Source organism: Oryza glaberrima, chromosome 12 (genome assembly GCF_000147395.1).
Source record: "Oryza glaberrima chromosome 12, OglaRS2, whole genome shotgun sequence".
Lineage (NCBI taxonomy): Eukaryota > Viridiplantae > Streptophyta > Magnoliopsida > Poales > Poaceae > Oryza > Oryza glaberrima.
The window spans coordinates 5,987,732-5,998,947 of NC_068337.1; the positions used below are offsets into that span (position 1 = coordinate 5,987,732).

General features: G+C 39.1%; 1 protein-coding gene and 1 long non-coding RNA gene across 6 annotated transcripts; both read right to left on the reverse strand.

The window, feature by feature from the left end:
• Positions 1 to 17: 17 nt before the first annotated feature.
• Positions 18 to 5,138, reverse strand: LOC127757164 (protein FAR1-RELATED SEQUENCE 5-like). Its single transcript, XM_052282605.1, has 4 exons — positions 4,913 to 5,138; positions 2,623 to 4,794; positions 1,725 to 1,919; positions 18 to 583 (listed from the first exon to the last, which is right to left on the reverse strand). Exons 2-3 carry the CDS (start codon positions 4,769 to 4,771, stop codon positions 1,912 to 1,914), a joined length of 2,157 nt encoding a protein of 718 aa, XP_052138565.1. The 5' UTR covers positions 4,772 to 4,794; positions 4,913 to 5,138; the 3' UTR covers positions 18 to 583; positions 1,725 to 1,911.
• A 587-nt stretch (positions 5,139 to 5,725) lies between these two features.
• Positions 5,726 to 9,906, reverse strand: LOC127757701 (uncharacterized). Of its 5 annotated transcripts, none has more exons than XR_008013516.1 (5): positions 9,676 to 9,906; positions 6,975 to 8,707; positions 6,355 to 6,886; positions 6,164 to 6,267; positions 5,726 to 6,077 (listed from the first exon to the last, which is right to left on the reverse strand). It is a non-coding gene; the product is annotated as an uncharacterized LOC127757701 (long non-coding RNA). The 5 variants fall into 5 exon arrangements; XR_008013515.1 differs by having other exon boundaries at positions 6,975 to 7,429; positions 7,849 to 9,906; XR_008013514.1 differs by having other exon boundaries at positions 6,355 to 6,632; positions 6,721 to 6,886; positions 6,975 to 9,906.
• Positions 9,907 to 11,216: the final 1,310 nt, after the last annotated feature.

Consider the following 11,216-nt stretch of genomic DNA (forward strand, 5'->3'; position numbering starts at 1 on the left):
ACCTTTTACAAGGTTACGTGAACTGGTAAATACCCAGATAAACTATGATGAAACAGGACACCTTTTACAAGGTTAACGGTACAGATCTCAACCATTTCACCTCAATTTACAATTCATTAACAACATTGACATAGGCTACACTGGTTTTGCTTCCTTCTACTAACCCATCTTTGGACAAAAAGAAAAAGAAAGAAGTAATCAATGGTTGCACAGCTTCCTACCCTAACAGCCTTAATCCTATGATCAAAGAATCACAACCCTCGCCTCCATCTCCATGAACACTCAGTACTAATTTCAGTTCAAGCATCATTTAGGCTAGTCTTAATCCAAATCTTTGGAAGTATTGTTTGATTGCGTCAGTACTCCTGATACTTGAGTGCGTTCTGAACATCTGAGATGTTGATGCAACAACGGCTGATGTCTGACGAACAACTATCAACTAGCCATAATGGCCAAATGCCCAAATGAATCTCATAGGCGCAGTGATCTCAAGGATTAAAGTTGGCAAGCAGGGTGGATCTGATGCACATTTCAAAAGGGAGCTTCCAAGTCTCAACCCATATTGTTGCTGTTGATCCGAATCCTGTGCAACAAGACATATTGCACGTTATTACTTTCACCCAGAAAAAAAATATGGTCATATTTCCCCCCTAAACTTCCAAAACCAGACAAATAACGCCTCGAACCCTATTTCACCACGATTTTGGTTTAGCATGTTTGTGGTTTTTGAAGACTTGAACTCTTATTGGCTGAATTTCTTTGATGTGAACCAAACTAAGCAGCATTCACATCAATAGAACATGCATAATATAAGTTTACACTAGCGAAAATCACTACATATCAACAGAAACAGTTGTGGAATGTGGATCAAAGGTGTCATTTTTCAGATTTTATCAGTTGACAGTCAAAAACAACCATGTGGGTTTCAGAAGAGTTCAAGGGTCAGAAATTGATTTATGATAGGAGTTACGACACAAAGTTCTAAACTGGCTACCATAGGGGTCTCTCAAGCAGTTAAGAACAAGACCATACTCGAAGTCGAGCTCTTTTGCATCTGAACATGTATTCAAATAGCAGCTGAAAAGGAGTGTCAGAGGATTTGGATTTATTTGGATTCCCTAACGTAAGACATGGATGGTCTACTCTCAAGATCCCAAAGTCCGCAGCTAAGGAAAGCCCCTTCTTCATAAGATCAAGAAAGTACGAGCGTCTTTTGAAGATTGAAAAAAATCCTATGGCAGAAGAAAATTCTAAACTATTTTCATGTTTTAAAAAAAATCTAAACTGGCAGAAGAAAATAATTTGCTAGCATGGAGAGTACGGAAAATTATGTTAAATACCCACCCTTAAGTCACATTAGGCCCCCCATTTTCCCTCTTAAGATCCACTTTTGGCAAAGTAATCAAGAAAGGAAAATTAGATTTGAAAACACCTTCCTCTTGTAACTTCCTAAGAAGACATCTAACTCTTAAACAGACTGGCTATAAAGCAAAATAATATGTTCTTTGGGAAATATTCCATACTTTTTCCAAAATAAATTTTAACGGGCTTATATTTGCGTGATGGCAACATAATAAGGCATCTTATGCTGTTATGCTGTTTAAGCTTTAAAAAATGAAGGGTAACAAGAGCTATCTGATTTTTTTTTTTGGCAAGACTGATACTGAAGTAGCAGAAAATAAAATTAAAGAGCATATAGTCATATAATAACATTTTTCATTTACCATCGGTGGAAACTCTTTTCATCTTGGTCCATATGCTGTTCTCCACTGGTCAATTCAACATGGAAATTGCATGTCAAGCATGACACCATGCAATGGTGGTAATTTGCATCGCATCTCCAAGAGAAGACAAAAATATATACATTCAGATTGGAGATCGAGAGTTGCCAAGAAGCTGGCCTAGAAGATTTTAGGTTCCTGTAAAGGCAAAGAAAATGCATCATTTTTTGCATGGCTTGACTCTGATAAGAAAGCATTTGATATGGTACCAATGCACATCACACAATGTTTTATGATGGTTGTCATCTCAATTTGAGTCTAAGAGATCTGTGACTCTGCACTCTTTTTAGGGTGCTTTTTTTGGGTATGATCAGGATCATAACTAAATCTAATTCTACTGATTCCAGTAACTAAATACAAATAATTGCTTGCATATGTCCTCTCAATTGTAAAAATTCACCAATTATTTATTCAAATCTAAAGCACAACTAAAAACCATTATTAAGAGTGAAGACGCATGGTATAAAGGGAAATACATCTATATAATCAGGTTCAATCTTATATTCTACAATTTAATCCTGTTAAAACATCTACAATTCAATTCTAGATCCTAAGCCTGATGATGTATCTTCTACCAATAACATGAGAAGCAAGTTTCATAAAGCAATATTGCGTTCATTTCAAAAGGTTGGCATGACAGTTTGACCTCTGCTTACATTCCTTTGGGTTAGGAAGTGTTACAATCAGTGAATGATTCTGACTATGCTTCAGGAGTAATTTTGAAGAATCAAGCAAAACAATAAACGTCAGTAACCCAATATCATTACAAACCTTGCACTTCTGATGCCAAATACCTTTAATATAATCTACACAACGTTTAATATAATTTAGATTAACATACCTTTTGTCCAGAAATCTGGCAAAGATTGATCATTCATGGTATCATCTATTGTGATATCCTCATTGATGTTTATAGCATCCCTTTGTAATCCTCTGCCAGGATTTCTTTCATAGGCAATGATTTCTTCATATGCCTTCTGTAAGATGTCTTTTGCTGCTTTATACACAGCCTTTGATGCAGATCCTTTGTCAGCACATCTGATGGCATCAGCGCACAGGACATTGTAACGGCTTGTAATGGATTGACAAGTAGCATCTTTGTGGTTATTGCTGTTGTCTTCCAACAATTCATCATGTCTGGCATTCCTCGTCCAACGTTTCAAAAAGTAATCAGGTGGAAGTGTGCGTGGATCAACTATTATGAATACTCCAAGAATATGACGGCATAAAATACCTGAGAACTTAAAGTACTTGCAACTACACTTTGCCATCTTACTGGAAGCATTATAAGTCACACAGAATGTGTCTGATGGATCATCTTCATCTTTTGTGATGCTGAATTTGCTTACTCTGCCTTCTTCAGTTTTCTGAATGATATAACCCAAGGATTCTGTGAATTCTTCTTGAAACCTACTGAAGACTGCTTTTGTGTAAGTGCTTGCTGCCTGTTTCTCTATTGGCGATGCAGTAATTGTAGTTGCCTCATTTAACCGAGTGTCTATATCTGCTTGTGCTTCATTTTCATATCGACTTGTCATGGTCGAATCAAATTGATTAAGGAAAACCTCCAGCGTTGTCTTTGTATTGAAGTATTTCTTATAAAAGTCATTCATGGTCTCCAATTTTTGTGTGGGTGATATTTCTGCAAAGAATGTACCCATCATGTACAAAGGAACCCACTTTTGGCGTATATTGTAAATTGCTTGAAGCCATGCATGTTTTCTCAAGTCATATTTCTCGAGGATTGACATCCATGATGTTTCAAAAGTAGAGATAGTTTCAGATTCAATCACACAGCTTTCTATCTCATCCCTCAGGTCCGGATGCTCAGAGTATGCATGACATAATTTTTGTTTGGTTCTACTCAAAATATACCACTTGCAGAAGCGGTGACAGGTATCTGGAAAAACCTTTCCAATTGCAGCCTTCATAGCCCTATTTTGGTCAGTGACTAACGAGCCTGGTGCCTTCCCACCCATTGCTGCTAACCAAGTTTCAAACAGCCAAGAAAATGAGGATTCAGTTTCTTCCATAAGAAACGCACAACCAAAAATTACTGTCTGAAGATGATGGTTGACACCTGAGAAGGTAACAAAGGGCATCATATACTTGGTCTTCTTATATGACGTGTCAAATGTGACAGCATCCCCAAAATGCCGATAGGCTTCTTTAGCTCTAGAATCAGCCCAAAAAACATTCATCAGACAACCATTCTTGTCGACCTGTATGGCATGGGAACACCTGGGGTCATTGGCTTGCTTCTTCTTCAGATAATCAAGAAGACCCTGGCCGTCACCGGTCTCCCCAAGGAAATTCTGCCTAAGAGAGGCGGTCCCGTCAGAGCCCATCGCAGCGATCTTGTTGGACACATCAGGCAATCCTCTGGCACGAAGATACCCGTATCTGGTGCCGATGCCAAGGCTATGGTTGTGAGCCTTCTCAAGCTTGGAGACAACCCAATGGTCCTTGTCCCTGACCACCTCCATCATGGCATTGCAACCTTCCCGCATCGACGCCCTCTCACGCTTACTGGTAGCCTCGCCGGACGTCGATGGCTGCTTCTTCTTGTGCGCCCCTTCCCTCGAGCAAACGAACCTCTTCATGATTACAACCTCCTCCATGCCCTTTGATCGCCGGGACCGGCCGACGCGGAAGGGGAACCCGAGCCACCTGGCGTACTCATTGTAGAACATCTTTGCCGTCTCCTCGGACTCGAACGTCATGCCAAGCACCGGCTCCTTGGGATCATTCTCAGCATCAGCATCAGCATCACCATCACCATCACCATCAGCAGGAGCAAAATCTCTCATCACATCCTGCTCCGCCGCCGCGGCCGCTGCCGCAGCGGCGTCGTCGTCTACATCATCTGGAGCTCCTTCAAGAATCAGGGCGTCATTCTGGCAAGAGCGGGAGTTGGTGTCCAGGGACATGAGGCAGTCGACATAGTCGGCAATCAGCTCATCGCCATCCCCCCTCTCATCATCCTCCATCGTCTGTCACAGCGGTTGAAAACCTAGTCCATTGGAGGGGGGCAAGAAATCAATCCATGCTCGATTGGGGGATCTCCAAACAACCAAGTGTGTCTGCGGCGGAGGGAGGGAGGGAGGGAGGGAGGAAGAATGGAGGGATACCTTGGATTCGATTCGAGCCGAGATGGAAGGAGGCCGGGACCTGCTCGCCGGCCGAGCGCGCGGGGCAGGGGGAGGAGGATGGGGGCGCGAGCGATAGGAGGCCGTACACACCGCGCGCGCCGCCGGGGCTGCTCGCCGGCGGCGAGCGCGAGGGAGAAGGCGGGGGAAGGGAGGGAGAGATGAGGGGTGAGAGACGAGGGTTTCTTTGCGAAAGATAAATTCTCAAGAGAAAGTCATTGGCCCGTTTGGTTTTGGAGTAAGATACAAAATTTCTGTTTTGGGTATCACTTTTTTTTAAACTGCTAAATCTTGTATTTCGTAAAAAAAAATTCACTTCATTCGTCTTAAAATATGAACATTAAATTTACTTCATTTGTTTTATATCTAACTACTAATTTGAACAACTGCTTATCCAGATTTAGATAAAAATTGCTATATTTTTTTAGATGGAGATAGTATATGGTGATATTTTCACCTAAATGCTTTTCAAACTTCTCTTACTAGTAAAATGTATGTGCATTGCACTGAATAATGATGAGGTGGATAAAGTTTGACCTCAATGATTCATTGAAGCACCTAAATATGATCATAAGTACCAATTGCGAGGTGGATAAAGTTTGACCTCAATAATTCATCGAAGCACCTAAGTATGATCATAAGAACCAGCGACATGCGCAATTATCACAAAGAAATATTTGTGTTTGGACATTTAGATTGCTCTACACGTGTAGGATGTGAATGATTCTCCTGATGAATGGTCCTGATGATTGTAGCATTGGAGCAACACACCTTTGCACACAGAAGACGATGATGAAATATTAGGAGGTTATTAATTATTTTAAATTACATTTTTGTGTAACTCCTTAGCACACATATATAAGCACTTAACTAAATATATACATATATTACCAAAATATATATTTACAATTAAGTAAATGTCTACATATATAAATATATACATATATTACAATTCCTTCAGACCTTATATCTAATGTTTCCATCATATACTACTTCGATGTTATCTCAGAAGAAGAAGGACCGACACTACCCGTCGTAGTAGAATTCACCCGCAGGATCAATAATCTGTTCGTTGATAAAACCCATCAGTTGTTCTTGGACTGCCCTTATAAAATCTTCATGGATGAGTCTGTCCCTCATAAATAATCTATCATTTGAAAAAACATGAGATATAAATATATGAAATACACAAGAAATCTAGACATAATTAATGTATGAATAATTTTTACGTACATTCAATTCCTTGTTACCGTAGATTTGGGTTGATAGGCAGTGGGTATACTTGCAGACGTGATGTAGTAGCCGCAGAAGTTATTCCCCTGGTCCTGCTTTGCACACTAAAGGAGAAACGATGAGAGATTTAATATACATTTCTATTTTAGAGCAAATTAATGATTCAATATAATTTTGGAGCATGTACTCACTGGAAAATCAAACCTCTGACTAAGTTTTTCTTTCTAAGACCCTGTGACCAATTCACGGAACCAAGCCCATACCATACGTACAGTTGCAAGCTCTGATTAATTATTATCTAAGATCAGCATAGTAGCAATAGCAAATTTCATAATGACAGTGGAATAGATGGCATTATCTGTCTATCACTTCAAAAATCTTTGTGAACGTAGACTCCGGTTTATCCATTGAGTCATAGACATGGACTCTGCATGTGTCAAGGCCGAAAAGAAAAAGGACCCAGTGGAATCTGCAAATTGCTTGAGATGATATATATGAAACTATATATATGTAGATGTACAAGAAAGAAATTTGTACGAAAGGCAGTAAAAACTCACTCTATGTTGTACGCCAGTAATATGAACGTCTTGAAATGCTGTTGCACTAGGAAATGGAGAAGATTGTCCTCTGTGTCTTTCTCATACTTGGTGATCATTTCGTGTTAACTTTGTGGGGGTCAATGAATCCAGTATTGTAATTACCTTGCCTACGGCCCTTTTGAATCTCCATTCCACAACAGATAAAAGGAATTTTTATGAGCTACATACAAGGAGCTAAGGAACCAAATAAATTTAACATAAACAATACTTACAAAGCCCATGCACTGAGAAGAGAGACGTCGAGGGCGTCCCGCTGGACCTCCTTTTCACTTTCCCAGTTCTCCTTGATGTCCCGCAACATCTGACCAAGATCATTTACAGCGTCGTTATCTTCAACAGCCCCATCCACATCACCCGTTGTATTTTCTTCAAATCCACCGTACCGAGCCCAGTTCGGAATGTTCTCGTCTTTTACTTCATTTTCTTCCATTTCAACCCCTAGCTCTCCGTGCTAGGTCCACCAATTATAGCTAGGCATGAACCCCGACTTAAACAAGCGGAAATAATAGTTTTTAATGTAGAATACTCCTTCTGATTTTTGCACTTATCACATGGACAACATATAAAATCCTTATGCTTGTTAGCATCGGCCACACTAAAAAAAATACACGCCATCAACAAACTATTTCGACCATCGGTCCGTAGTGTATATCCATTGCCAATCCATCTACATGAAATGCACAACATCATAAAAAAAATCCACGAAGGTCAAACCAAGTAAATAATCATACAATAATTATATATAATTATTCATACAATAAATACACAATAATCCCACATATTATTCATGTTTTAATTATTTTTAAAGCTATAAATGAATATTTAATGTGTTGTACATATTTTAAATCTAAATTAACTTAGTTTTCTATCCTTTTAGATTAATTTTCTATATTTTTTATTTCTCATCTCTTTTATCACTTTTTTTAATAAAAATCTAAATAAACAAATTTCTATATTCTTTCTTCCCTAAATAAATTTTCTCTCTCATCATCTTCCATCAAAGTTTTTAGAGGCAATAATGTATACAAAACATATCTCTAAATGTAATATGCTAAGCAAAAATCATTGGAGGATGAAGTTGCTAACCTTTTAGATCCCTCCGATTTGTATATTATCACCAAAATAAATTCACAAGAAATTTTGGCAGCACCTCCCCTCCTCCTCTTGAAATTTTGAAGCATGGCTCGGGCTGGAGGAGGAAGAAGACCTATATAAAGGTTGCTAACTTTAGCCCCGGTTGGTTTTACCATCCGAGTGTAAAGATCTACATGGACTTTAGGGGGCTAAAGTTAGGATAGATCCCCGGTGGTCTGACAGCCTCTGACATGAGGTGAACCGGGATTAAAGATCACATAGTCCCATTGCAGTTATAAACTGGGACTAAAAGTGCTTTTTAGTCCTGATTTTTTAAAGAACTGGGGCTATTGTGGAATTTGGCCGACTCGCTAAAGATGGTTTCTCCAGTAGTGGTACGTATGTGCATCCCATAAGGATTAGTGACTTGGCAAGACCATGCTGCATTATCAAGGGGTACCTTGTGTGAGATGGACTTGTTGAACTTGGAAGGCTCAATTAATTGTACTGATATCTCTCCCAACTTCTAGGATCACTAACAAAATGCCAATGCTTTGCTATGGTAAAATGCACATACTTATTTGAATACATGCTATTCACTTGATTCAAACAAATATTAGGTGTTATATACTATTATAAAATATCAACGACTAATTTGTAAGACGTGCAAATGTAGTGGTGGTGGGGGTCGGTGGCAGAACCACCACCATCACTATTGTCTTCTATAGTAGTATAGATAGTGAAATGTTGGCATCTAAATAAGGCATCCTGCTATCGCAGAAACACCAAAAATGTGTTTTCCTTAGTGCCGATAGGGGATTTTCCACCCCCAAATCAGTGATATCTTTGTCTCTGCAGCGTGAATTTTGACCTGCGAATGTAAAATGTTGGGTACTGAGCACATAGACCCACAAATAGTGGTGTAAAACTGCTAAATTTATGTATAAATTATTTAAGGGTAAATTTCATGCAACCTCATGTAATATGGTTCAAGCTGCACAAAATGGCACAAAATCACTATGCAATGATGTTCATAAAAGGTACATTGTACTTTAGTACTCTACACCAGGTAAATCAATTAATATTTTTTTTCACTTTCATCAGTACTATATCTTTTATAACCTTTTGGGAACTTGATGGATCGCATTTCTGGAAAGAACAGGATATGATGGTCAAAATTTCTTGCTGGCAAAAATATGTATTTTCAGCTTTTGTAGTAACTAGTACCATCTGGAGAGGTTTACAGGGGCCAAGATGAGCCTGAGCTCTCTGCTAGGGCTTCAGCACAGGGTCTAGACCCGAGAAAGCCCATGAATATCATCATGGAAAAACCAAATATTTACAAAGATATAAAAGGTCTTTAGCTTGGAATGAGAGAGCTAAGGCAAGCCCGGCCCAAGGCAGCTCATTTTCAACAAGTATGCGGTCAGAAATCACTTTCCCCTCCCATTTGCCTGGGAGCTCATTCTCCACATAAAGCACTAAAATGATATTTTCAACCATATGCATTGTTACTACTAAGTTATGCAATGAAATGATATGAGAGTGAATAATTATCAGAACCAAATTATTTGGCTTAAAATGGCGTGTCATCGGAAATGGTTTGATGCAATGACAATACATATTCCACAGCTTAGGAGAAGGAGAAACAAATGAGGAGTTGAGCAGTTCCATCTTTTCAAGAACATATCACTGTTCCTTTTCAGCTTGCATTTCAAGCCTTTCTGAACTTCCCTTATCACCTCAATTCTTCACACCATACCTCTGAATTTGTGATGGATGATCTGAAGAATGGAATCTTACCTAGAATTAGATCAAAGAACTGAAAGAATCACCTACCGAAGATCGCGAGATGTTGAGAGCTAGAAAGAGGGATACAGCCTAGCATGGGGGATGAGAATCACTCTCTTAGCCATGAAGGCTCACCATCTTCCATATTTCATCCACCATCTGAGAACCCCAAGTGTGTTCCAGTGATGAACCAAATAGTGGAGATAGGCAAGCCATTCTTGGCTAACAGAGGCAATCTCCTCATCTCCATGTAAGGCTACCCTCCTCACAAGTTTACTCTGCTTAATTAACTGCCCTTAATTGCTTGCCATTTCAGCTAGTGTGCACCAAGTATTTATAGTGTGGACAAGAGAGTGGGGATAGGGATCAGATAATGATGCCTTGATCTCTTTCTGAATGCTTTGCAAGTTGCATGCCACAGTTGGGTTTTGACCCTTCTCCATAGATATGTAGAATATATTCAGTTGGCATGCAGTCTTCTCAACAAAATCCTAGCTTAGCCAGATCAGATATCAAAGGATAGATTAGAATGTTTGAAATTGTGGATAGCTTTTTTCTAGTTTGCAAATTTATCAATAAGGCTGATTGTTCCTAGGGAATTTAGATTTGCCGACGCCTTTATGTGGCAGGACTGAGGATTCAGTGGCAGCATGGTTATTACCTTCAAAACAAAAACACAGTGTTGCTTGCAGCATAACATAGATGAATGCTACACCTTCTTTCCAATTTGTCTTATTTTATAACGACATGTTTACAATTATATCTTCAAAAAAGATATAGGAGTACTATTTGTTTAGATAATGGACAAATTTATTAAAGCACAAAATATAGGGGGTACTATAATTATACCTAATATGTGACCTCTGTCCCTGGTTATACTAATGGTTTAGTGTCATGTCTCTCAGAGGTTTCATATTTTCAGAATTCAATAATATTAATCACAAAAAAGAATCCAATAATTTTGTGACTTAGATTAAAAGAAAAATAGTTTACCAAACACCAAAGTGCCTAAAAGCATCACCAAACTAGGTTATCATAACCTATCGCAATGCTAAACCGAGCCTTAGTATAATTTAACTTATATATGAAGTTATGAACATTCAATTTTGTAAGATCAAAATGTGTTTTTATTCTTATTCTGTGATGAACAATTGGCATCTGTAATTATTGGTTTTAATATTTGGAGATTATCGTCGAAGTGGTTTTGTAGATAATCAATTTTCAGGTGATGATCGGATTCACTGTTATTTTATGTGACCGGTCCGACCAGGCGGAGGTTGCCGGTCAGACCGGCCAGGCTCGCGGTCTGACCGGCCGACGCTGTGTCGGTTTCGGTTTCGGGTTGTTTCTTTAGATATCTGTGATTGTTTCATGGTTATGGTTTCTAGATGGATACTATACGTATGTAATACTGTTGTTTGCTACTAATGAGTTAAGTTGGAGATAGCTTGGTCTCGGAATATGGTTTCTTTGTTTATTTCATGTGTAGGTGACTCGATGCCTCGGGAGAGTATTTGCGGTGATGGACCGGGAGTCGGCTTGGTGGTAAGACGATGTCCGTGGTGGTCAGCTATCATGCGGGATACTAA

Bases quoted from the DNA above. Each gene is read 5' to 3' on its own strand.
- LOC127757164 (XM_052282605.1), bottom strand. From the start codon at position 4,771: ATGGAGGATGATGAGAGGGGGGATGGCGATGAGCTGATTGCCGACTAT.